This window comes from Lagenorhynchus albirostris, chromosome 10, assembly GCF_949774975.1.
Source record: "Lagenorhynchus albirostris chromosome 10, mLagAlb1.1, whole genome shotgun sequence".
In the NCBI taxonomy this organism is placed as follows: Eukaryota; Metazoa; Chordata; class Mammalia; order Artiodactyla; family Delphinidae; genus Lagenorhynchus; species Lagenorhynchus albirostris.
Window position 1 is genome coordinate 60587581 of NC_083104.1, and position 27899 is coordinate 60615479.

General features: G+C 40.5%; 1 protein-coding gene across 6 annotated transcripts in view; it reads left to right on the top strand.

Moving 5' to 3' along the window:
- Window positions 1-27899, top strand: part of DST (dystonin) — a 500594-nt gene that overhangs the window by 414779 nt on the left and 57916 nt on the right. For all 6 annotated transcript variants that reach the window (XM_060162516.1, XM_060162518.1, XM_060162517.1 and 3 more), the window contains 11 exons: window positions 2854-3015; window positions 4520-4690; window positions 7076-7242; window positions 9690-9849; window positions 10048-10374; window positions 11125-11209; window positions 12550-12791; window positions 13696-13902; window positions 24547-24666; window positions 24833-24940; window positions 26637-26855. In XM_060162516.1, the coding sequence (XP_060018499.1) occupies window positions 2854-3015; window positions 4520-4690; window positions 7076-7242; window positions 9690-9849; window positions 10048-10374; window positions 11125-11209; window positions 12550-12791; window positions 13696-13902; window positions 24547-24666; window positions 24833-24940; window positions 26637-26855 (1968 nt within the window). The remainder of the gene's footprint in view (window positions 1-2853; window positions 3016-4519; window positions 4691-7075; window positions 7243-9689; window positions 9850-10047; window positions 10375-11124; window positions 11210-12549; window positions 12792-13695; window positions 13903-24546; window positions 24667-24832; window positions 24941-26636; window positions 26856-27899) is intronic.

The window sequence follows — 27899 nt, forward strand, 5'->3', positions numbered from 1 at the left end:
GCTTCTCTTGTGTTTGTGTACTCATGGGTTAGATTGGGGGGAGAGTCTCTCTTCCTAGGTATTTTGTTACTGAGAGATAAGGAATTTGGACACTATCAGTCTATGAAATAATTGCTCTAATCAGGGATGCCCTTTCCATGAGGTTACATTAAATGGCATGCTAGTTTGAAAGCTTAGCAGAGTACTTTTTCTTTTTTACTGTATTTTTACAGTTTATTTGTAGAAAGTAAACTGTTAGGAGTATATAGATTCTTTAGTAGTTATCTTTTTTTAACCTTAGTGTATTTTTGTTAGCACTTGAGAAAATTACCACAGACTCACCCAGAACTACGCTGATAGGCAACCCTGAAATTCATTTCTTTAAAACCAAGTCCAGGGATTAAGGCAATTTACTGGAACGTTTTTATTAGGTTTTTGTTTTGTTTTGTTTTGCCCTGAAAATTAGCTGTGAGGGAGAATAAAACTTTCCCCTGCATCCTTATGTATCAGACAAGTTCCTGGAATTAAAAATGTAGCAGTTTCCCTCCCCCCTCTTTTTTTTGGTAAGTAGTAAAACATATCTACAGCTATTAGTTCCTAGAAACAGTAACTTGGAAAGTGGTATAGAAAAGAAGTAGGATCATAGCACCAAATTCTGTTTTCACTACCTTCCTGTAAGTTTCTATTGACTTATTAGGTAAATTATTGTCTTTTTTAAAAATCATGAAAGACATACGGTAATTTTTTCCCAATGATTTGGGGAATTCTTATAATTCTTTGTTTATGTGTAGTTGACTTTTTATACTGAGTATTGTTATATAGAAACAATTAGCCAGTGTGGAAACTGTCTGGATTTTCTGTGGAAGAAGTTTGGGCTTTTTGCTAAGAGGGGACTTTTAGAAGAGATGATCATTTATTTGTTTGCTGTTCTTTAATTTACTCATTCATACTATAACACAGAAGTATCCTGTGTGCTGGGCTTGCTCCAGAGTCGGCAGAGTTTGTCTCTGGCAGCCTCTACATCTTTCAAAATTATTTTCCATACTGTGCCTGTAATTTTTTCTTAAGTCCTATTTTGATATTTGTTTTTATTGTTTTCATATATTCTGTTTAACTGTTCATTCACTTGGACTGTTGATATACTTATATAGTGGCCTGTTGTATAATGACTCAGCGCCCCAAACCTTGTCTTACCTTAATCTCTAGCTGAAGCTTTCCTTCCTTAGTTAAATTATTTGCCTTCCTAGCATCCTTCAAGCCCTATATTAAAAACATTTGTATTATCTGTGAAAGAATTGATGTACCCCCCCAGTATTATCTATTGAGGGGTTATCATCATATACCCCAAGATATAAATAAAATTTTCTATGCTGATATTCATTTGGCAAATCATTAACAGGTCCATATTACAAGCTAGGTACCGTGGTAGGTCCAGGGTATAGAACGACTATAAGGAAAAGAGAAATTTATGCTTTCGTGGAACTTGCATTTTACCCTAATACATTAATTAGGTCTTTTGCCAGTTACAGGCAGCGGGGCCTATAAGTTGGGTGGGATGGAGAGTCGGCAGGGAGAGTGCTGGAAAACTGCTGACAGAGCAGGCAGTGATCCAAGGGTGACCAGGGTTGCTGTGCCGGCCCTGTGTGATCAGATCTGTGGGGTGAGGCCTCCGTGCATCCTGCAAGCCCGTCGACATCTTGACAGGCGTTGAGGGGCTAGACGTGTAGGAATCCACACTATTGCAGTGCCCATCTACCTCTTTTTTCTGTTTCTTTCCCTGTATTTGCCCCTCTGGCTCACGTCATCTTCTTGTCAGTGACCTCCATTTCCAATTTGAGTCTCAAATGTCATTTGCCAGTTAGCAGCAGGCATCCTTGGAAGGGCCTATAAGGATTCTTGCCAGGAAGGCTCATCTTGGGCCCTCGTTACCATTTTGCTCCTTAGCATTTTCTATACCTTCTTTTTTTTTTTAAATTGAAGTATAGTTGACTTACAATGTTGTGTTAATTTCTCCTGTACAGCAAAGTGACTCAGTTATACATATACATACATTCTTTTTTCTATTCTTTTCTATTATGGTTTATCACGTATATTGAATATAGTTCCCTGTACTCTACAGTAAGGGAACTCGTTGTTTATCCATCCTATACGTAATAGTTTGCATCTACTAACTCTAAACTCCCAGTGCATCCCTTCCCCCACCTTGGCAACCACAAGTCTGTTCTCTCTCTCTTTTAAATTAATTAATTAATTAATTTTTGGTTGCATTGGGTATTCGTTGCTGCGCGCGGGCTTTCTCTAGTTGCGGCAAGAGGGGGCTACTCTTTGTTGCGGTGCATGAGCTTCTCTTTGCAGTGGCTTCTCTTGTTGCGGAGCATGGGCTCTAGGTGCATGGGCTTCAGTAGTTGTGGCTTGTGGGCTCTAGAGCGCAGGCTCAGTAGTTGTGGTGCACGGGCTTAGTTGCTCCACAGCATGTGGGATCTTCCCGGACCAGGGATCGAACCTGTGTCCCCTGCATTGGCAGGTGGATTCTTAACCACTGCGCCACCAGGGAAGTCCCACAAGTCTGTTCTCCATGTCTGTGAGTCTGTTTCTGCTTCGTAGATAAGTTCATTTGTGTCATATTTTAGATTCCACATGTAAGTGACATCATACGGTATTTATCATTCTCTTTCTGACCTGAATGGTTTTGATAATATTGTGAATTTATATTTAGTTTACTTTCTCATTATTATTCATAAAGCAGCTGTAACACATGAATAGGCAACAAAAATCTTTATTTCTAATAATCTATACCTGATGATTGGACAGATGTTTATATTTGGTGGCTGTTAGGTACTATAATTCATATAATTATTGTTCTTTCCAATGCAGGTGTTTCAAAAAGAAGAGATTGAACCCTTGCAGGTTAAACAGCAGGATGTGAACTGGCTGGGTCAAGGCCTCATTCAGAGTGCCGCTAAGGGCACCAGCACCCAGGCCTTGGAGCGGGACCTGGACAATGCCAGTGCACGATGGAAGACCCTCAACAAGAAGGTGACGTTACCACCCCCTTTGCTGTCATTTCTGTGGATTGTTCTTCTCCAGCATTTTCTGTGACCACCAGTCGTATTTCTAGTAGCCAAGCTTCCCTAAACCTGCCTGTTCCTTGACATCCCCATGAACTGATAGCCCACCCTAGATGCCCCCAGGGCTTGCTGGGCAGCACAGAAGCAGGAAGGACCTCCCCCACCCACTGCCCCCATGAGGATAGGGACCTGACCGCGCAGCTGTGACGGCAGGCGGCCAGGATCCTGGCCCTGGGCTGGTGGGAGCACACGCACCTCCAAGGGCACAGGGGCTACTTGGCTCCATAATCAGTGTCCCATAGGGATCTGGGCTCCCTGTTGCCAAATCCTTTACTTATTTTGCAAAGAACTTGGAACTCTCACTTTTTATGTGAAACCTAATTTTCAGATGTCAGCAACTCACTCCATACTGTGTAATAGGTCACACAGTACAGCTCTGTGTCTGTTTGCCCTGGACTAAGGGTTTGCACCTCGCTATAGATCATTAAGTCCAAATACTATTTTACTGATAAGATGTAGATCCCACCTTTTTCTAAATGCCCATGATGGAAAACACTGGAAAATAATGCTCTGATATCTTAAGAAGGTGACGCTGACGCACAGTGGCAGCTCTTTATGTGACAGAAATGATCAGAAAAGGATTTCGGGATGGCAGTGCTCATCTAGTGGTGGTCGTGGTGGGGGATTGTTCTTGGAGTTTTCCTTGCGTTGAAATGTGAAGCAGTGGCTGGATCTCAGAATGACATTTATCCTTCTTTAGAGTTTGATTCATACCACAGCACTCCTCAAATACAACTGGGATGCAGTGTCAGGTGTGAATACTTTCCATGGAGCTTAAAATATCTTGCCAACTACTTTTTCAGCCCAAAAAGAAAAGACCTTTGAGGGGGCAATAGGATATCTCTATGCAGAACACAGAGACTCCATTTACTGGGCGACAAAGGCACTGGCTTGTCAAGAAAGGACTCTATAGAGCTTGGATCTAGCAGAATTTAATTGGATACTTCATAGTTATTTTGCCTAGCAGAACGTAATTCTGATTCTCCCCACAATAATATTGTTGTTTAAATCTTAGTCTTTAAAAAAATATTCAACAGTAGGAAATAAAGAATGAATCCCAGGGATAATGATAAAAATGAATAAGGCACTGTTTCTTTCAGTAACCTTAAAATATTTGAACCATTCATTGCTAATCATAAATGTATTGGATACTTCCAGAATCTCAAAGCCTTCCCCTTTTGCACTGACTGGTTGAGATGGCAACCTTATCTCCTTGGCTTACTTGCTAACCTTGCGTTTGTCTCCTTTCCATCTGTATCCTGCCCACTAGCAATGCTTTGGGTGAATTTTAAGTGAGAAGGAAAAGAAAATTTGTGACCAGATGGGAAGATGAGCATGGAAGTGTTGGCTGGTGGGCAAATTTCATTTTTCATGAATGCAGTAGATAACTGGGGATCCCTGGTGCTGTGCAGGTGGCCCAGCGAGCAGCCCAACTGCAGGAGGCCCTGCTGCACTGCGGGAGGTTCCAGGATGCCCTGGAGTCCCTACTCAGCTGGATGGTGGACACCGAGGAGCTTGTGGCCAATCAGAAGCCCCCATCGGCAGAATTCAAGGTGGTGAAGGCCCAGATACAAGAGCAGAAAGTAAGTTAGCGGAGCTTTCGTACTGTTTCATGTTAAATCTTAACAATGAGAGTAAAAGTTCACCTTGTGACTCTCTTTATTTGTGTTAATAGGATATCCTCGTTAACTGGTAATCAATGCTCTAGACATTGTTTTGTTAGTCATTCAACAAATATTTGTGGACCATCTGCCACAGGTCAGCCATCGTTCCAGGTGCTGGAGATATATCATTGACTACAAACCATAGACGTTCCTCATCGAGTTTAAGGTTTAGTGGTAAGGGAGGAACGGGGAGAGAGAGAGACAATAAACAAAGTAAACACGTAAATGGTGTTACATTAGCCATCGATAAATAACACTGGGATGGGAGATAAGAGTTATTAGCAAGAGACAGAGTGCGAGGGTGGGGGACAGGAAGTGCTGAGTGGAGGGGTGTGTGTGTACAATTTTAAAAAATAGTGTAGTTGAGTTCGAAGACATCACTTACCGAAAAGGTGACTTCGAACAGAAATATTGTTCTCCTGTGTATTAGGTTGATGCACATGCAATTGCCTATTTTATAGAGTCAGTATGGGCAGTGTGTTATGGTTCAGCCTGTACTGACATGGCAGAGAGTTGATTCACATACGCTGAGAACCATACTGCTGTGTCTTTTGATTCAGCAAATACAGGACCCAGTTGGAAAGACACTTCTTAGAGGGATGGTCACTACTTGGGGCCACATGTACAATTTTTGTGGTCATTAGGAAGCATTTAGTGACCTGTCCAGTATTGATTTGTCAGCCATGACTTGAAATGACATGTGGGGGGGTGGCACCTGGCACACAGCACACTGATAAGGCTTCTCTTTAAAAAGACAGGACCTTTAAAAGGAAGAGACTGGATTAAGAGGCTTAATTGGGTTTTGACACCCAGTACTACTCTCTCTAAAAATTCTTCGAAGACTTTAGTATCTTGGGAAATTAACTTATTAGAAATAGATTTACAGGTATGGATTAAAGAAATATAACAGGAAACACATTGCATTTGTTTGATTTTTGAAAAAATATGGTAATATATAATGATATGTAATAAAATAATATATATGTATAATTTATATAATGTAATAAATATATACTATAATCTGGTGTTAAATATAATAGTATAATTGCTACCATTCACGATTTAAACATTTATTATTTGCCCAGAGTTAATGAACTGTGCTTAGCCAACAAAACCTGTCTATTGATTTTGCTTTCTTAATTGCTAGAAGCTGTTCGTTAAAGTTTACCAAAAGTAATCCACTTAATTGTTCTCTTTACTGCCTAAACCACTTGTTGTACTTTGATTTTATGATGGCTCTGACCTGTGTCAAGAGAGGGCATCTCTTCCCCTTCTCTTTAGCCCTGTTCCCCTCCCTTCCTGCTGTGGTGGCCTTGATCCCAAAGTGACAGTGAGAAAATACCCTTCCACCTTGTTACTTCTGGGTGACTGTCTGTGCCTTTGGTCCTTAGGCATCAGTCAGGGTCAGGTTAAGGAAGCAGTGCGGTACTCAGCATTCTGTACACCTGTGCCTTCCTCACTGCTCTTCACACAGGGCCTGGGGATTGCACTTATTCCTGAAATACTTGTTTTGATTCATTGGAGGAAGGGAATCCTGATTTCTGGCTACCTATGTCAAACACTCCCTTCCAGGTTTCTCAAAATGAAGCATTAAATTGAAATTTTTTCCACGGCTCAATCCTGAAATATTAGTCTTCCTTAGCCAGCTTTGGGGATTTCTGACATGTTTCCCCCTCGGTTCATTGTGGAAATGATATTTAAAGGCTCTTTTTAGTTTTCATCCTTGTAAAGAATTTTAGGAGCTATCTTACCCCCTAAAAGCAACCAAGAGCCTCTAGTTGTAGCCTCACTAGCTTGTGAACTTGGTCTGACTTTCAACTTTCCTTCTGCGTTGGATTGTTTAATATGGGGAAAGGTTTTGAAAACAGCAGTGATTTATAATGACCTTTTCTATCTCAACGGGACAGATCACTGTTGATTGTTTAGGGCATTCCCATTTCATTATAATAATTGGGATCTTGCGCTCTCAGTGCAGAGGAGTTATCCTAAGCGGCACATTCTACTCCATTACTTCATATTAACAAGTTAATAACGAATGGTTCAGTGGCCTTATCAATATTTGTTTTATTTAGTATGAAAAGCCGCCACCGCAATGTTTGACACAATAATAATGAATCATTAAACAAAATGAGTTTTTTTGAAAAAATCCTACTTCTCAGGTCCTTTTGTATGTGAATCCACACAAAGTTATTTTTGTTACATATCACAAGTACTTTGTGTATGTTTTCCATATGTTGATAAAATTATCGCTTTGTTTCCTTTCTTTTTATTTATTTTTTTTTAAATTTACTATTGTGTCTTAAGCTTCTCCAGAGATTGTTGGATGACCGCAAATCTACTGTGGAGGTGATCAAACGGGAAGGAGAAAAAATTGCCGCCACAGCAGAACCTGCAGATAAAGTGAAGATTTTGAAACAACTGAGTCTCTTGGATAGCAGATGGGCGGCCTTGCTTAATAAGGCTGAAACAAGGTAAATGCTTCCAGTCTTTGGAAGGAGCACCAATGGCGTTCATACTGATTTCTTGTATTTTGGTAATGCTTTTCTTCAAATTGTTATTTTCCTGTGTTTATCATGTATGTGAACATGGAGGGCAAGGGCTATGGCACCTCTGTCTTTATTCCCCCATGGGGATGTCCTGTAGTCTCCAAATCTATCCCAACTCTTAAGAGTATTTCCTTTGGGGGTCATTCGTTCATTCATTTATAACGTAGTTATCGCCTGCCTACCGTGCATCAGGCAGAGCTGGGCCTTCCGCAGGGGTGCGCTGGTCAGATCATACCTGCCCTCAGACAAGGGACAGCCTAGCAGGGTTTCGTAGCCATTGAAGACTAATGACAAATGTGATGGTTCAAAGTGAAACCTGGGCACAGGGTGCTGTGGAAGCAGAGAACAGGAGGAACCTGGCCTGGGGCGGGAAAGTGATAGCTAAGCTCTGTTTTAAAGGAGGAGTGGGAGTTATCTGGGAAGTGAGGCAGGTGGAGGGCACTGTGACGTCTACCAGGGCCGGAAGCTGGAGCGTGGCTCCACCGGGCTTCATTACACTTCGTTTTTTTTCTTTTTAATTTTTTTAATTGAAGTATATAGTTGATTTACAATGTTGTATGAATTTCTGCTGTACAGCAAAGTGACTCAGTTATACATACATATACATTCTTTTTTAAAATATTCTTTTCCATTATGATTTATCATAAGATATTGAATATAGTTCTTTCTTCATTCTCTTCACTGGCACCACATTGACCAATGTCATGTTGTAGCTACACTGAAGTGTACACTGGCTGGGTTGGAAATAGATGAGCCACTGAAGAGAATGAGCATCTCCATACATTCCTACCTTCTTTGGAACTAAGATGGTGCAGAGAAGAGTTTGTCCAATCTTGAATTACAGAGTAGAAGGAGTTATCATTCTAGGACCATTGAATAAGGGGCTCCGAAGGAGGCTGGAAGTTTCATGTTATTCTTTAATGTGTGTCAGTAGATTATTCCTTCTGTGTAATGCCCCAGAATTACTGCCATGGGAGAGACTCTCAATACTTTTTTTTAATAAATGAAAGTCTAGATCTCTGCTTCACTCCCATGACTGTCCTTTTTTTCCCCTAAACCTTCCTCACAGCGGTATTAAGTGGAGGGATGGTGGTGATGCTACGATTCACACACAGACTAATAGATTCCCTTACAATTTAAATCATAGTCAATTAAACCTAGTTACAAAATAGTTCTTTCTAGTGATTCTAGGTGATTGGATATTAGAATTTTTAAGAAAGAGTCATAAATAGTGATCATCCAGAAGTCAAAAATAATGTAGTAATTTTATTCATTTTTTTTAAAAGATCAAATGTATTTCAACTGAAGGTTTTAAAAATATATGCATGTGTAATTTGTGATATGAAGGTATAGAAATTATGTTCGGTAGCATGTGCCAGTTGTCCATAATTCCCTTTGTCCCCATAGAAAGCTCATTTCTCAAATCATGTAATTCTCTAAGAATTAAACATGATAACAGGTGAAGACAGCTGCTCTTGGTCCCAGCAAAAATAATTCACAGGATTGGATACAGCATCAGGTCCTCTGTATACAGACCAGCACAATCACTTGCCGTAGATAAAAACCAAGGACCGTGCAAGTAGGTTTTAACTTACGTGGTACCTTTTTAAGGGAGGAAACAATGGGTTTTCTAAAAGCATTCAAACTCTGTTACAAGTTAAAGTCTGAGGAATATTTCTCCTCTTTCATGATATTTTAGTCCATAAAATATTAACTGTTGCCTTGGGGAAATATACCTGACAGTGTACTTTTTAAAGGAGGACTCACTAGTAATTCCAGCACAGGGGATGCTATAGTTATTCTTCAAAATTTAAATCTAATTTTGACCATTTGATTAAAGCAATTTCAGTAACTGATGCTCCGATTGAAGTTAACTATTATATAAAGCACAGAATATATGTTCAGTAAGTATTACCTATTACTATCATTATTATGGCTACTATTGTTATTATAACATTACTATGATTATACCTATTATTATTGTAAGTATTACAACCAGGTTACTTAAGACTTTCACAAGATTTAGGCCCTTGAGGTTGATGTGTTGTTCAGCTTTACTTTTATTTAATAGGAGAACTATTTTTTAAAGTTTTTCATAGATTTTTTTTTTTTTTTTTTTTGGCCATGTCACGTGGCTTGTGGGATCTTAGTTCCCCGACCAGGGATTGAACCCCAGCCCCCCGCAGTGGAAGCATGGAGAATAGGAGAAATATTTTAAAGTGTCCTCTCCATGTGAGAGATTTTAATTTTAATGTTAGATGTTTTCTACAAAAACTGTTTGGAGTGGAACACGGGAGCATGAGTGAAGATTTCTGTTGACAGTTTCCCACGTTTCTCATCCCTGAATGACCTTCCTCTTGGCACGTTTTCAGGAATCGTCAGTTGGAAGGTATCTCAGTGGTAGCACAGCAGTTTCACGAAACCTTAGAACCACTGAATGAGTGGCTGACAACCACAGAAAAGAGGCTGGCGAATAGCGAACCCATTGGAACCCAAGCATCCAAGCTGGAGGAACAAATTGCCCAGCACAAAGTAAGGTTCCCATCACACGTTAGTGAGATCCAGTTTTCCGTGCCCTTTGTGGTTTTATGACATGCATTTGAGTTTTGTACTGTTGTGTGATGCATCAGTGCAACCTTAGACCCATTTCATGTGTCAGCTTTTTGTTCAATTTATGTTGTCATTTTTATTTGTCCATTCTTTTTGTTTCCTTTTTTAAACTTTATTTAGGCCTTAGAAGATGACATCAACCATCATAATAAACATTTACACCAGGCCATTAGCATTGGCCAGTCCTTAAAGGTTTTGAGCTCCAGGGAGGATAAAGATATGGTGCAGAGTAAATTAGACTCCTCTCAAGTGTGGTACATTGAGATTCAAGAGAAAAGCCACGGCAGGTCTGAGCTTCTCCAGCAGGCTCTGTGTAATGCTAAGATTTTTGGGGAAGATGAAGTGGAGCTGATGAACTGGCTGAGTGAAGTGCATGACAAGCTGAGGAGGCTCTCGGTCCAGGATTCCAGCCCTGAGGGGCTGTGGACACAGCAGGCTGAGCTGCGGGTATTTTGATTTATTTTACTTTATTTTTTCATTTCAGTTGTCCTCATTTTCTCAGTCTTCGTTATTTCTGTATTATTTTATGTTCACTATGATTTAGGTGAGTTGCTGTACTCAAATAAGACATTACCTATGTATACAGTGACTTTTTTTAAATTGAAGTATAGTTGATTTACAATGTTGTGTTAGTTTCAGGTGTACAGCATAGGGATTCAGTGTGTGTATATATATATACACACACACACACACACACACACACCACACATATATATATATGTGTGTGTATATATGTGTGTATATATATACACTTTTTCAGATTCTTTTCCCATATAGGTTATTACGAAGTGTTGAGCAGAGTTCCCTGTGCTGTACTGTAGGTCCTTGTCGTTTATCTATTTTATATATAGTAAGTAGTGTTGTATTCAGTTACTTTTAATGAAGTCACATGTAAGAAGAGATTTAATTTATCCAATAGCTGGATTGTTGACTTTTATTTTGTTATTTCATCTTTGTATACAAAGGCCCATAATTAACCAGTACTCCAGTGTCTCCACATCGCCCATTTTTTGAAGAGGGGAGTGAATTATGATAGATGAACTGAGACATGGGCACAGTGGTGGTAAAAAGTTGGGTAAACATGAGAACAGTGAGGAATATTTGAAAAGGTGTTTCCTCAAATAAGATTAACTGATAATGCCAATGCTTATTTAAATTTTTTTCCCCCCCCGCATGAAAATGATACCTGTGTTTTAGGTTCTGCAAGAGGACATCCTACTCAGAAAACAAAATGTAGATCAGGCCTTACTAAATGGTTTAGAACTACTTAAACGAACAACAGGTGAGATACCTTTCAAATCAAATCCTCATGACGTGAGTATTTTGTGTTGCTTTCAAAATATTTTAGAGATGGGGGAAAAACACAAAGCACACTCGAATTTTGGGGCCACTCCAAGATTTCATCCTGGAGAATGCTTTGAAGGCCGACCGAGGGGGTTTTAGACTATGATTTCATTGTTTTTCTCATGATCTCACTGAGTTTTTAATGGAAGTTTTGTGTATTACTCATAACACCAAGCATTGGTCAGAGAATCCCATGGCAGAGTGACATTAGTTTTCCACTTGTGGAAGGCAGTTGTTCTAGATGAGCACATAGGTTGTAGACAGCTTTTTAAATTTTTAAGATAGATGGCATTCAGTGACACATACTGTGACTATACCCAGGTTTCATTTCTCTGTGCTTGAACTCACCAAGAAAACAGATATTACCTTGTTTTAGTAATTCCTTTGGCTGTAGGAATGTCTCATTGTATTTATATCCAATTCAGCACATGTGTGTGGTGGGGGACAGGTACCATTCATTATGAATGGGAAGAATTTGATATAGTATCGAGAGCCTTGCACTTGGACTCTGAAGCCCAGGACACAATTTCTCTGTGTGTCTGAAAATTAAATAGAGGCAGGTGAGGATCTATTGGAATAGTGCAGGTGAGTTTATTATTATTATTATTTTTTTTTTTTTTCTGCGGTACGTGGGCCTCTCACTGTTGTGGCCTTTCCCGTTGCGGAGCACAGGCTCCAGATGCGCAGGCTCAGCGGCCATGGCTCACGAGCCCAGCCGCTCCGCGGCATGTGGGATCTTCCCGGACCGGGGCACGAACCCGTGTCCCCTGCATCGGCAGGCGGACTCTCAACCACTGCGCCACCAGGGAAGCCCTGAGTTTATTATTTTTAACACACACACACACATGCATAGATTATACATATATAAATGTATGTATTTGGCAGTCACTATTCTAAACATTTTGCAAATATAAACTCATTGAATTTTTATCACAACTTTATGAAGTAGGTTCTATTCGTAATGATAAGTAACCAGGGGCACAGAGAGAGGTGAGGTATCTTGTGCAAGGTAGTAAGCCACAAACTCAGTATGCAAACCTAGGCAGTTTTTAACCCCGATGCTTGAAAACGGAAAGACCATACAAATAGTTGCAAAGGTGGTGCATTCCACATAGCCCTTTACAGTTTTTATATTTGCATTTTCAGAACTGTTTACACTCTCCAGATATCCTCAGAAAAATTCAAACCTAGGAAAGGGCTTTTCTTGGGTCAGAACTTCTTTAGCTGAAGAACTCTTCTTCCCCTTTCACGAGATATGACATGCCTTTGAAATTCTAGGTGATGAAGTTTTAATAATTCAAGATAAATTGGAAGCCATTAAAGCGAGGTACCAAGACATCACTAAACTGAGCGCGGACGTCGCCAAGACCCTGGACCAGGCACTGCAGCTCGCGAGGCGACTGCACTCCACGCACGAGGAGCTGTGCACCTGGCTGGACAAGGTGGAGGTCGAGTTGCTTGCATACGAAACGCAGGTTCTGAAGGGAGAAGCCTCCAGCCAAGCACACGCGAGGCAAAAAGTACGCTCCGATTTATACACTCTTTGGATCTGCTTGTTATCTCTCAGGGAGCCTTATTCACACAGGGGCAAAGTGATATTTATCACGTGTCATTACTAATATACTTACGGATGCCTTGGTGGGCGTGGACCCGACAGAAATTGGCAGCAGATCAGCTATTTAAACTTTTAGGAGCCCAGACGTGAAAACAGCATATTGTCATTTGTTTCTCGAATCTTATAGAAACAGAATGATGAAAACAGAAAAAAAAAAGAAAATGATCACTGTTTCAGAGATACACATAATTTGGTTAGAATAGTGATACCTTTATAAGATAGATGCCAAGCATGAGGTGGCTTTTCTAATTATATTGCAAGAGTGGTATTCTCTCATGCTGATCATCCTTCTTAGAGTTGTCCGCCTCGGTTTTTATCATCCTGAAGTACGATCACACATGGGTGAAGGCAGTCCGGGAGGTCAGGTCCACTGAGCCTATAATGATTCAACTGGGATGATTTAAAGCCAGTGTGTCCTTGTTTTGAGGGTCACTTGATTCTGGTTTGGACTTTCCTCTTTAGTTTTCTGGTACCTGATTACTTCAAGGTTACCAGCAAGCTGGATTAACTTGCTGGGTTAACTTGCCAGGTTCGGGTTCCCAATTTTTAAACATTTATATTACATTTCAAAGCTAAAGTCTTGCCATGTTGACCAAGGAAGTGTTCTTTGGAACTTCTCAGGGAACACTTTCCTTTCTGCAAAATAGCTTTAAGTAACCAAGGGGTATAGAACTGGGGTAACTGGCACTAAGGTGATCCATGCATCACGTTGGCCTGTGAAGGACTTTAGCCCCAAGGACAGTTAGAGGAGAAGCCCGTTCAGACTTGGCGTTTCCCACAAGTTTTTGTTTTCTTCCTTCTGTTTTCAGGAGCTAAAGAAGGAAGCTAAGAGCAGCAAAGCCCTGCTGGACTCCCTTAACGAAGTGAGCTCTGCTCTCCTGGAGCTGGTGCCCTGGAGGGCGAGGGAAGGGCTGGAAAAAATGGTGGCCGAGGACAATGACCGCTACCGCTTGGTGAGCGACACCATCACACAGAAGGTAGAGGAGATTGACGCGGCCATCCTGAGGTCCCAGCAGGTAGGCGAACACTTGGGCGTCCGGGCAGTTCGTTTCCTCCACTTGCTCCCAGGGCCTCCACCTGATCAGAGATGATGGTGGGTGGTATTTCCATTCACTGGTTATGCTTCCACAACGGAAGGGGTTTGAAAAGCATTTAGCTGGGGTACTTGGACATCTGAGTGCCGGGCAAGGCTCATCTCTACATTGTTGGCAGCCATCTACCTCCTGGTCTCCCAGGCTCAGCAAGTCAGCCACCGGCAGGACTAGCACCGTTCTCCTGCCGTCCAGACAAAATGCCTTTTGTGTACATGTGTGCATGCTGCTCATGTTAATTTTATGCCCTGGCTGCGTCTAATCTGTGTGTGAGTAAATATTTTGAGTTATCGTGTAAGTCACTATTAACTGTTCCTTGATGTACATGGCAAAGAAAGGCTGAATTCTTTCTAAAAAGGAAACAGTTGTGTTGGTGATGTATTTTTTTTCTGAAGATGACTGAAAGGGGAAAAAATGATCGTTGCTGACCTGTCTGCAACTCGTATGGTTGCTGTTTCCAGAGAGTTTTATAGACCCCACCCCTTAGCCACAGCTCTCTCAGAAGACTGTGGGCAAAAAGCGGGGGGGGGGTCCTGGATCTAGAAGCTTGTAATACATGTTTTGATTAACTTTTATGGAAATCTCTGAATATTTATATTAAGTCATCAGCCTCTTGTTGCAGACTTGCTCTGACAGAGTTAGTAGGGTTTTGCTGTGTACTGTGGAACAGGGCTTGGGAAGGTGGATGACTCAGCCTTTGCACATCCCAGCCAAAAGCAAGAAACACAAATCAAGCAGCTCGTGTAGAGCATCCAAAATTCATTCTCTAAGGTTGCCGTAAAAGTGTAATTTATCTAGTTCTAAAACATGGCGCCTCACTCCTCATTTCAGTGCCGTGCTCTGGAATCACAAAAGCCGATGGAATACAACGATAGCAAAAGGCCTGCCTCAGACATTTTTGTGAGGGAGGCCTTCATGCCTGAGGAATGCGTTTGCATGGCTCTGTTTTCAAAGTTTGGAGGAATTTGTATGCCTCATTATCATAGGATAATAAGCGTGTTTATTTGTGAAGTTTATTCAACTATTTGAAAAGAGTTGGATTGTTTTTCACCAAAATTTCTTTCGACCTTTCATAGTTGGCACTGAAGACTTCTCTAAATAGCACGACAAATATTCTGTCCTCTTGGGAGTAGAATTTTCTTGAGAAGCTGACTGTGGTTGGCTAGTTTGGGGAAGGAAGACAGTAATAAGGGTGTAACCAAACCGAGGTTCGGCTGCTTACTGCTCATAAGCCAATAACTCGAGAGGCAAGTGTCAGTAGAAAGGAAAGTGCTTTAATCAGAAAAGCCAGCAGTCTGGGGAGAAGGTGGACTTGTGTCCAGAGACCAATTCTGAAGATTCTGCTCAGCCATGACAGTTTGTAAAGGGAAAAGAATCTCAGTGAATCATCGAGGCAGGAGGTTGGGTTCTGCATCCTTGTCCATGGAGGGCAGACTGGCTGACTCTCTCTTCCCATGTTATCTTGCCCCCATGATCTCCTGCAGGATTGCTAAGGGGACTGTTGGGGGTAGAGAGCTAGTCATTTTTAACTGCTTAATTCTTCATTCTTACTTCTTAAAACGTAGGAAAAGAATCCACAGGTTAGACAAGGCATGGTGCGCTTTCAGGAGAACGTAAGTCAGGAGTTAGTTTCAGTTGCTTAGTGATCGCACTCCTAGAATTAGGTTCTTCTAAGGTTAGAAGGGAACAGAAGTGGGCAAACAGGAAAGGGGCAAAGGAGCTGCTTTCAAGGGCAGGTGACAGGCTGAGCGCCTACCGGTTTGTAAGCTCTGCCAGGTGCCAAGGTCATTAACTGTAGCCCAGTTCTATTCAGAGTTTTGCAAATGTTTTCCACAGGTTGGTCTGTGTTTTCTCGAATCTAAAACATATACCCTGTGGGAAAATAACAATTATTGGGGTTTTTTTCCGGATAAAATCATTCCTTACTGAAAGTTTCAAGACCTTGTGAAAGAATACAGAAAAACTCGTGGAAGCAAGAACATGCAAACACTGTGGTCTGTATCCTTCAAGCCTTCCTTGTGAGAGAGGGGGAGATTGTTTAGTAAAAGTATCTCACTACCAGTAGGTCATAACTAATATTAGTGCTATTGATATATTAATATCTTCTGGTTGTTTATATGTATTTATTCTGTACTTGTATGTGCATTCCTTTGAAATGCCTGCAAGTCAGCCTAATGGAATACCTCCAGTAACAAAGAAAACCAATAAAATTCACTTAAGCCAATTTAAAAAAAAAAGGAAAGAAGAGAATAAGGCTGAGATGTACCATTTAGAGCTGGGAGGAGCATATGCAGTGTGTGGGGAGGTGACCTGCCTGGGGTCCCACAGCTAGTGTGTGGTGGAGTTGTAACCAGGACTTAATCCTGGTAGATTAAGGTAGATCTCATTCTACCTCCCTAAAGGGACTCTTTATAAATCAGGCAGAGAGGAAAAATCCTAAGGCAGGAGGTGATCCATTTTTTTCTAACCTCCTTCAGTAATCCGAAGGAAGGCGCCATTATTGCAGCAAAATAGAAGTATGAGGATATTTCCAACCGTAAGGCCTGTGAGACTTGGGCAAGTAAACTGAAAGGATCAGGAAATCTCTCTCTCTCTCTCTCTCTCTCTCTCTCTCTCTCTCTCTATCTCTCTCTCTCTCTCTCTCTCTCTCTCTCGGCAAATTTAAGAACAGACTGGTACCTGTCTTTCTGGTTTGGCAGAGATTTAGTTTTGCACTCAAAAGAATAGTTTCTAAACTCATAATTAACAAGTTTAGAAAGGACCTAATATATCACTGAAAATTGTTTTATAACCTTGCCCATTTATAGATGTTTGGAATTAGGACCAGAGTACAGTTTGATACTAAAATACTTGTTTTCTCTTTATCCAGTGATAATGTATCCATGAAATACAAAAGGAATGGTGCAAAAAAAATCTTTAGACTTGGATATGAACTGCATATTTTGTATGATTTGTTTTACGTTGTCTAAACAAATCATCTACCATTCTGTTTCTTCTCCACCTGAACCGTGGACATGATCTGACAGCAGTCCATCTTTTTCTGCATACCTTAGGCACATCTTGTTTTATTAAGAGCTACTCCTTCCAGATCCCTCCCCTGACATACCCAACCACGAGTGATGGAGTGAGGATATGGGCCTTGCAAATGACTTGGTAGTTTTTAAATTTATAGATTTGATGCTTTGTCCCCGAATAACCGGACTAAATTCAACTAGATTGAAAATAACTGAATGTCCTGTTTTCCAAGCAGCTTTCTCTTCAGATGTTTCCATCTTTTGACATTAAGATTGTTTATGTACAGGCCTGCCTCCTTTATACTGGTATAACCTGCATTTTGGAATTCAGCAACCATGTAGGGACATTGTGAACAGTCAGGCCACCATCACAGAGGGTGTTGATTGACATGGAAGATGTCAGGCAAACGTGGAAAAGGGCTGAGGTCTGAAGAGAGGAGGGAAGGGGGCGTCCAGATACCTTCTCGTTAGTGTGTGCTTCATATCCGTCCGGTATACATTTAGTTCTCAAAAAACTTCTGATGTGACGTGGTTAGATTTTTCATGTTAATTCTGTATCACATAGCAGTTTTGAAAAGATGTGTCACTGAATTTTGAGATCATAGGGCCAAGAGCCTTAGGTAAAGTAGAGTGATGTTTATTATTATTTTGGAAATAATGGAACAGCCTCAATTATTGGCAGATGCCTGAGGACGGTGTACATTCATTGTGACCAGTTAATAAGCTCCTGAGTCTGACTCTGCAGATTTGCAGGCATCAATATTCTGAAGAGGATTTTTTTTTAATTGGGCCCATTCATAAGTTTTAAGAAAAATCTGAGTGGAATAAGGCAGCTTAGTAAATAGTGATTGTGAGCTTTAGAAAAAAGCAAAACAGCTGCCTCCTTCTCACAATGCCTGCCATTATCTGAGTTAGAAACTGTGGGTATTTTTGCATGTTAAACCTACACAAAGTAACCTCGCTTTGCTGCTTTCTTTCTCTAATTGCTCACTGCACCAAATGACCCATGTGGAAATGGGGAAAGGAGCTTTTGCTTGAAAGACGTACAGACTTACAGCCTGAATTCAGATCACTGTGATTGTTTAAACCCCAGAGCATTTTGTTGTCCTTTGCCTCTTATAAATGTGCAATTATCAGAAGGTGCTAAAGTGTGTATTTCACTGGGTCTGGGCATCCCAGGCACTCTCTGGCAGTTCTAATTGCCTTCCTTATTTTATTGGGCCTTCATAACCCCCCAATATAAAGGCACATGGGTGCAATTAAAATAAACAGTTCATTGGGTCATTAGGGATCAGCCTGGGAGAAAAATAACACCAATTAATTTCTTTTAAAGAACTAGAAGGAAACCTCCCCCACGGAAGTGAGATTTGTTTACGGTGGGAAAATATGGGCTGGGTTATGAATAATGTGAAGAAAAATGGAAGGAAATGCTAATCAAAAGAAAGCAAGCGCTAAGACCCTCGCCAGGGGAAGGGAATAATAGGATGTCCTGGAGGTTAAAGTTTGCTTATCACTCTGTCTTTCTTAAACCTCTGCTTCCACGCAAGAGAAACTTTCTAGATAAGTACAAAAGCAGTTTGTCAGACATGGGAGAAACGTTTAAATAGTAAGTGAAAACCCACCACTTATTGACTGTTGTGGTATTTGAGCCGATATTGGTGAAATCCCATGAATATTTTGAGTGACTGAGCCCAAATTGTGTACAAGCACGAGGGATGTAACAGGGCAACCGCAAGTATAGGCTCTGGGGTCAGACCACCATGGTTTGAATCTCAGACCCGACATTTACAAGCTGGGTAACCTCTGGTGAGTCAGTTAACCTCTCTCTGCCTTGGCTTCCTCGGCTGTAAATGGGATTAGTGGTAATACCCACATTATGCCCTTTTATCCTGACAGCAACTGTATATTCTTGCATGTTTAAGCACTTAGAACAGTGTGTTCAGTAGAATGTTGGCAGTTACTGTTTTACAGTGTGTTTTTCAGGAATATTTAGAGATTAGCCAATTAAAATGTTTTTCACCAACTTGTAGGAAGTTTCTGAAATACTAGTTCAACTATACTAGGAATTACAGTAGCTGGGGTTGATGGTTGGACTCCAGGGATGATGCGTATTAGAATATTTCCCAGGATGCAGTTAAGGATGCTAACACTCTCTACAATTCATTTGAAGTTATTTTTTTACTACTTGTATGAGTAGTAAACAAATTTATTAAAATTTGGTATAGGGCGCTTGCTGTCCACGTTACTCACATGTGAAATAAGCCATTTCATGGTCTGTTAGAAATACTCACATTAAGTAGTGACTCTTTGAAAGAGTCACAGACCTAAATAAAAACGCCTTGCTTGACTGTAAATTGCTTCATGTAGACCCTGGGACTACTCCTTTCATTGTTGGACATTAAATATTTTCTAATTTAATAAAAAAACCTTTCAAAGGACAGAGGGAAATTTCTGCTTAAAGTCTTGTTTTCTTTTAGCAGAGCAAATATTTGCCTTGGTTCAAGAAACAGTGTTTGAGTTTCAGCTTTGAGTTTTGGCAACTTGGATGGTGTTATCATACTGGTTTTCATTGGATGCTTTTTTTTTTCTTCCAGAAAGTATCATCATACTGGTTTTCATTGGATGCTTTTTGTTTTTTTTCTTCCAGAAAGGGAGACTTATTATTAAACTAATATTAACACCAGCAATCTGCCTTTCTTTATGAGGACTGTCGTATAAATCCTAAAAATAGCCTGAACACAAACAAGAGGGGTGGGGGCATCACTTTATTTTTTTCAGGGACCAGTAGAAGAAAAACAATTCCTGTTAAATTTTATTCTTGATATCTTGCAACATTTGCACTCTGGTAGAAAGGGCTGTACTATTTTTTCTCAGTTTTGTGCTGAGCGCATCACATAGTAGAGCTTTACCCTGGAGTTCCACCATGTGCGGCTTGAAAGCGAATGATCAGACTCTTCCACTTGTTTGTTGTGACGATTTCTTTTTCCACATCTGAAGCTGCTGAATTAGTTGATGAAATTTTTTTTCTTTTCACATTGATCAGCGATTGCTAATGAGTAGTTCCATTTGAAACTAAGTCATGTAACAATTATTGAACCAGATGAAGATAGAGTTTTTCAAATGGCTTATCAAGATTCCTTCTGGAGTCCACATTGTTCTGACTTGTCCCCGTAGCAGCAAAAGTAATGAATTAGTGGGCAGAATATTTATTAACACCACTACGTGCAAATCATGAGGCGGCTTCAGAAAACAATGCATGCCATTATGGGAAACATAGGAAAGAGAAAGACTTCTGCTTGAATATATAAACGTGTGGAGTCATTTTAGCAGTACTGCCCCTATGGGGGAGCTCGCCCACTCTGACGACTGAAGCTCTGCATTTCTGTCTGGAGCAACTTTGCCTGTCAGCGATCTTCTCAGATGTGTGACACTTGGAGGAGGACCCATGGGATATGTGTCCAGTCCTCACACATGACAGTGTGACGGCTGTCCCGACACCAGGGGAGTCTCAGAGCAGCCTGACTTTGCATGATTTTTGGTTAGATGTTGGTTTATATTCAGATTTTGTTTGGTAGCACTTCTAGAGATTAAGTAAAGGTCTGTTACACCATATCTTCCTTTTCACATCTTTATGCCATTGGTTTTTAAAGGTAAATGTAAAAGTATTATTTTAACCCCTGTTATACTTCTGCTTTGGCCCATATTTAGATGATTATCTAATTTTTTCCTATCTAAACTTGTTGACTAAAAAACTTGACCTGCAAATAGCTTTAGTATTCATTTACTCATTCATTACTTAGTAAAGGTGAAAGCAAGTGGGTTCATGATAGGTAGAAAAAAACGTAAACAAATAATAATTCAGTAATATTAAGAATTTTTCACTTACATAATTGGTAATTTTTTACCTGTGAGATTGGAACCATCACAATGACTTAATCAGTGCTGTCTTTTGTGCTAGGCTGCCCTGGCAGGTTATGCCCTTATAATTAAGAAAAGTTCACTGATAAGCTTGACAAAGATTATTAAAGAATAAATTATGTACCCCATTTTGATGAGGGGATAGCCAAACTCTGCTCGTGGGAATATGAATCATTACATCCAGGGCAACTTGGTAGCATAGATCTAAAAGAGAAAATGCAAACAGGACTTACAGATGAGAGGTTACCCACGCAGAGTTATTTTTTTTTCAATTAACTTCTTTTAAGATAACTGTAGATTCACATGCAGTTGTAAAACAGAATACAGAGGTCCCGTTGTATCATTCACCCAGTTTCCCCAGTGGTAGCATCCCGCAAAATTATGGTACAACGTCATGAGCAGGGAATTGACACGGCTGCCATCAAGACAGGGAACGTTTCTGTCACAGGGACCCCTCATGCTGCCCTTTTATAGCCACACCCGTCCCCTCTCCCACCTCTGCCTCTTCCTCAACTCCTGGCCACAAATCTGGTCTCCATTTCTCTAACTTTATTATTTCAAGAATGTTTGAGTACTTTCCAGCCACAGCCAATTTTTCCTCTCCTTCTGGGACTCAGTGACTTGAACTTCCTTTTATTATAGTTCCTCAGGCCCTGGGCTCTGTTCGTTTTTTTCAGTCTATTTTCTATTATTCAGGCTGGGTGATTTCTGTGATTCTGTTTTCTGCTTCACTCATTCTTTCCTCTGTCCTCTTCCTTGGTCTCATCCACTGAGTTTTTATTTCAGTTATTACATTTTTAAGTTCTAAAAATTTCCATTTGGTTCTTCTCCATATATTCCGTGTCTTTGCTGAGACTTGCTATTTTGTTGCTGAGGCCTTCTAATTTTTCCGTCATTTCCACTGCGTTTGAAATTGCTCATGGAACATTTTTATCATGGCTGCTCTAAAATCTGCCAGATAATTCTCACATCATCTTCTAGGTATTAGCCTCTGCTGATAATCCTCTTTAATTCGGTTTGAGTTCTTCTGGGTTCTGGGTGTTGTGTGTCTTGGGTCTTCATTAAGCCTTCTGTTTTAGCCGGCTTTCCTGACACCGCTCTGGCAGAGGCAGCAGGGATGCTGCCAGGTGGGGGGAGATCCCAGGTCCCCCAGGCAACCTCGTGGGACACCTAAGGGTGGGGGGGGGGCGGGCGCCGCTCACTGCTGGGTGGGAGTGGGAGTTCCAGCTCCCTGACACCATGGTGAAAATCCTGACTGTCCACAGGCTTTCCCTGATGCCACCCTGAGGAGAGGGGGAGGTCCAGGCTCCCCATGTGGTCTCCACTGACCCGGGAGCAGGGGTCTGTGGTCGCCTGTGGGAGTGAAAGTTCCAGCTCCCGACTTCGCTGACATCACCCTGGCAGGGGTGTCGGGCCCAGGCTCAGGAGGGTGGAAATCTGGCCTCCCCATTCAGCCTTGCTTGGCAGCAGTGGGGGGAGGCCAAGGCTTTTTTCTGTGGTGTTTGGTTGGAGTAGAATGGTTATTGTCTATACGTTTTCTGTCTTGCAAGGCCGCCCCTTTCCTGCTCCTTTGACTGGAGACAGGTTTTCCTGGGGCTTTTTCTGCACCTCTGGGTGCTCCTGGGTGGCAGTTTCTCCAGCATCCAGTCCAGGGTATGGGAAGCCAAAGAAAACCCAGGGAACTCACCCCCGTGCTTCTCCTCGGGTCCAAGACTCATAGCAGCTCTGCTTTCTTCTCTGTCCTCCCGCAGCCTCCTAGTATGCGTTGTGTATAATGCCCAGGGCTCTGAGATGTACTTGTGAGATAGGGTAAAAGTAGGTCTACCCCATCCTCCTGTGAGTCTGCAGAGTGTTGCCTAGTGTCTTAAAAGTATGAACTGTTTTCCAGTTTAGTTCCTTACCCCCACCCTTGTCTCTCCTCCCTTAGTTATCCCCTGACCCCAATCTGGATTTCCAGGTGCTCTTGAAACATTAGAGGTTCTGGCAGTACTGGACTTGAAAATCACAACGTCCACTCCGCTTCACTTTTCCCACTGAGGCTTTGTTAGTTACCATTTATGGTTGGTGCTGTGGTGTCACTTGCCCTCTGTACTCATTTATGGTAACTGGAAGGCATGGGGTTTATCTGATGCAAGGTATTGAAAATGTTCATGCTCTTTGACTTAGAAGTCAACTTCTAGGAATCTACCCTAAGGAACTAATTAGAGATGCCAACAGAGATTTATATACAAGGATATTCGTTACAGGCTTGTTTATATAATAGTGAAAAAATGCAGAGAACCTAAGTGAAAATATCCAGGTGTGCTAGAATACAATGATGGTATTTTAAAAATCACATTTATATGACATGGGAAATATTCATGATAAATGAAAAAGCAGGATATGAAACTGTTTATACAGTATTATCCCAGAGCTTTCTAAGTCTCAACTTCTGGAAGAAAATTCACTAAAATACCAATGGTATTAACTCCAGCTTTTAATTTTCTTCTGTATATTTTTCCATACTTCACAAATTTCTACCATGAATTATTGTTATGCTCAAGAAAAGAAAATCTCTTGAAATATTTAAGAATGCTCTTGAAAATGTTTTCTGCTGTTATTAAATGAGATGTAAAAGAATGATACATGAGACATTTGGGGGTATACTCTGCATACATAGAAAGGTATTTCCCGTATACACACAGAGTAAATAAATGGGAGTATGTCATTCTTTTTGCTAGGGATTTTGTACTTTGATAACAGCATGCTACCTGCATATCATATTAACGTGATAAAGTGAAGGATGAAGTGATTTAAAGATGGTGTCCAGGGCTTCCCCGGTGGCACAGTGGTTGAGAGTCCGCCTGCCGATGCAGGGGACACACGTTCGTGCCCCGGTTTGGGAAGATCCCACATGCCGCGGAGCGGCTGGGCCCGTGAGCCATGGCCGCTGAGCCTGTGCGTCCGGAGCCTGTGCTCCGCAACGGAAGAGGCCACAACAGTGAGAGGCCCGTGTACTGCAAAAAAAAAAAAAAAGATGGTGTCCAGCTACTGACTTTTATAGCTTTTCAATTTGTATAGTATTTTTTTTCCAGATCTCTTTCCATGTCAGAAAGATGCAGAGTTCCTCATTTTCTTCAGTTATTGCAGTACAGGATCATGAGCACACTATGATTTTTTTTGTTAATTAATTTTTATTGGAGTATAGTTGCTTTATGATGCTACGTTAGCTTCTACTGCACAGCAAAATGAATCAGCCATACATATACATATATCCCCTCCCTTTTGGATTTCCCTCCCATTTAGGACACCACAGTGCATTAAGTAGAGTTCCCTGTGCTGCACAATTTGTACAGTATTGTTAAAGAGAAAATCCTTACCACCACCAGAGAGAAGGCAGCAGTATTAGCTGTCCTCACATCATTAATGTCGTGTTATGGATCCAGCACGTTTTAAGAGGTTGTGTTTACTTTCTCTGTGGAAAGTTCTCCTTTCTTTATAACATCAGTCACTATCATGGATTATTTCAGGTTGCCATGAAGAGACAAGCTCACATTTTCCATTTGTGTGATAAGGGTATTTGAAAGAAATGTAGATAGGTATTTCTCTGGCACCAGTTACAGGAACTTGCTGACCTGATTATTTATCTTTTGTTTAGTTTGACCAAGCGGCTGATGCGGAGTTAGCCTGGATTAGTGAAACAGACAAAAAATTGACATCTCTGGGTGACATCAGGCTTGAGCAAGACCAGACCTCCGCTCAGCTGCAGGTTCAAAAGGTGAAGGCACACATTTCCAGTTGCATCTACATGGTTTGTCAGTGTGCTCCAAGGAAATGCACTTGCATGATTGAATGTAACTTGGTCATTTTAACTGCTTTGCCTAATTGTTTTTGTTTTAGTCATACACTCTTTAAAAAAAAAATCTTTGTTTTGGTAAATACAGACATTCACCATGGAGATTTTGCGCCACAAGGATATTATTGATGAGCTTGTTAAATCTGGACATAAAATCATGAGCACATGCAGCGAAGAGGAAAAGCAGCCGATGAAGGTATGATCTTGTCCACATGACTGATGTGAGACTTGTGAGCAAACAGCGTGTGTGGGGCTTTCACTCTGAGAAAAGCGCTTTTCCTTTATCCACAGCTGCTGTTTAAACAGCTAAGTCATTAGTTTCAAATAAGGCATTTTTCAAGCTTATAGAATAAGAGTGAAAGGAATACTCCTTAAGGGAATCACCCTGGGGATAATCTTTTTTAATAGACAGAAAAGCTGTTAAGGTTTGAGTCCTTGAGTAACTGGGATACATTAAGCATCCAATTAATGTTCTCTGTATTATCACTGTTATTATCAGTATAAATTGTTATTCTGTATGTCAGCTGTTGTTTATTGGCTTCAGGAACATTGGGGCCGCTGGAGCTGAAACAAAACTCAAAGTATGTGGTTCTCCCTAACTGAAATTCATTCTGTATAAAGTTACAGTAATCTGTATAGGAAAAAAAGGAGCGGAATCATTAAGGAAGTATTCAGTTTATGTAGTTTTAACGATCCTTTACATTGATGGAAAACCAGCCATAAATAAAAATGTTTAGTTCAATTCATATTCAGACATCTGAGAAGCCTAAAGAAATTAATATATATTAATGCTTCTGGTAGGAAAATATCCCATGGCAAAAACAATATATACAAATGTATATGCGTAAGATCACATTTAAAAGACGGTGCATTGTTTTCAAGGTATACCATAGGCAAATAGTAGACTGTGCACTCTATATTAATACTTAATCGTTTATTTAAATACTCTACAGTGGCACTTCACTTGTTTATAATTTAATCTTTCCTTTATTATTTTTGTGAAGGTTCTGGTGTGAAAAATACAGATGATCATGAGAGAATTTTTGTGTTATTCTGTGGTTTATTGGATTGCTGTTGTGCTTTATCTTTTGCTTTTGGATTATGAAGTGAATTTGTACCATAATCGAGATCTCTGTGACCACCCCATAACATCAGTGGATAGCATAATGTTCTATTTTGCTTCTCATCTATTTAATTAATTTTGCTGACCAGCAGCTCCTCTTAGAATTTCATTTGTGAAAGAGAGTCCTTATGTTTTAACAGAAAGTAATGTCAGTGTTTCCAGGCTCATGCCAGACCTTTCTCTCACCTAGAAGACCTAGAAGAATGGCTGGAGAATTTTGCTTATTATGTTTGGAGAGCTCAGTGTCTTAGTCATAAAAACTTGAGGCTTTTTATTTATTCATTTTTTTGTGGTTTTGTCACCTAATTTTTTTTGTTTTTGAGAAGTTCTGCATGTCATCAAATCCCCTGATTTTTGACAACTGCATAGAAATCCACTGCAGGAATATATCATCCTTTATCAGCCTGATCTCCAGTTGTACTTTCAAGACATTTTTTACATTTTTGCTATTTTCTACATGTGTATATGAAATTTTTTTTATTGTAGTAAGAACACACCATTAGCATACAATGGAATATTATTCAGCCTTGAAAAGGAGGGACTTCCTTATGCAACAACATGGGAGGGCCTTTCTTTAATTTAAAATGAACTTTTATACATAGAAGCAATTAAAATCGAACTAGCCTCTGTTGATTTATTCATTTACCATGCATTGTTGAGTGCTTACTCTGCACCAGGTATATTGTGCTGGACAAGCATTCTGGAGTATATATATGTGTTCCTTGGCCTGCCTGCCCGGTTAAACACATTTTGTCATCTGATTTTCTAGAAAAAACTGGACAAGGTATTGAAGAACTATGATGCCATCTGCCAGATAAACTCAGAGAGGTATCTGCAGTTAGAACGGGCACAGTCCCTGGTTAACCAGTTCTGGGAAACATATGAAGAACTTTGGCCGTGGCTGACAGACGTACAGAGGATCATCACTCAGCTTCCTGCCCCTGCCCTGGAGTACGAAACCCTGAGGCAACAGCAGGAAGAACATCGTGTAAGCTTGGTGCCAGAGAGTGCTGGAGACCCCATGGAAAGAGAATCACGATTTTTAGGGTGTTTCTAATGCAGACACCTTCTGTGATGAGGAAGTTTTAGTGTTCTGGTCTGCACAGTTTGCTTACCTCCGAGTTGCTGCCCTGTTGTCCAGTTTTGCAGTGGGACGACTCATGTGGGCAGGCACACTGTGTATGTCATCATGATGTCACAGCTTTTACCCAGTAGTTTGTAGTGTAAACTGAGTACAGAAACAAAATCATTGTTTTAAAATGTTAGAGAAATAAGCTTTCGAAGTACTTTCAACTGATCATGTTGAATTGCTTTCAGTGTACACTAATTTGACTAATATATAGTGGTTAGAGCCATCCAGAATGTAAGCAAAAGGTAGCAATACATGGAAGCAACATCAAACAGACAAGGACATTGAGCTTGGAGAAAATGTACGCTATAACAAATACGTCAAAATAGCATTGTTGTAAAATCGAATTCTGTGAAAAGGAAAAAATGCTGAAGTTTAAAGACAAATTGTCCCCCCACTTTTTTTTTTCTTTTCCTTTTGTACATGGAAATATTTTGAAGTTCTCTGCTTCTATAAGTTTACATGAGTAAACAAGAGAGTATATTTCCATCTACTAATATGTCATGTTTTAAACACATAAAATGGCATTATGAGGCCCTCATTTCAGTAGTCTCCGAAATGTTAATGTAGCTTAAAATTTTGCAAGGGTTTAAGTGAGAGGATTCAAGACTGTCAGAAGAAAGTCTGGAATTCTTGTTATTTATGATCTTGTGAACCTAGTTGCTCTCCCAGATCTGCACAAGATGTACCCTGAGACTTATCATTGTGTGTGTGCGTGTGTCAAGTTTAACTCAGGATATATTACATCATTGTTTGAAGTATGTAACATACTTATTAATCTTATTTGTTTACTTTTTTAGTGTATTAACATTGAAGAATATCTCTAAGTATTTGTTTAGAAGAGCTTTAGAGAACACTTTAATGCAAAATGGAAATTTTATGGCGTTCTATCTAAATAATTCA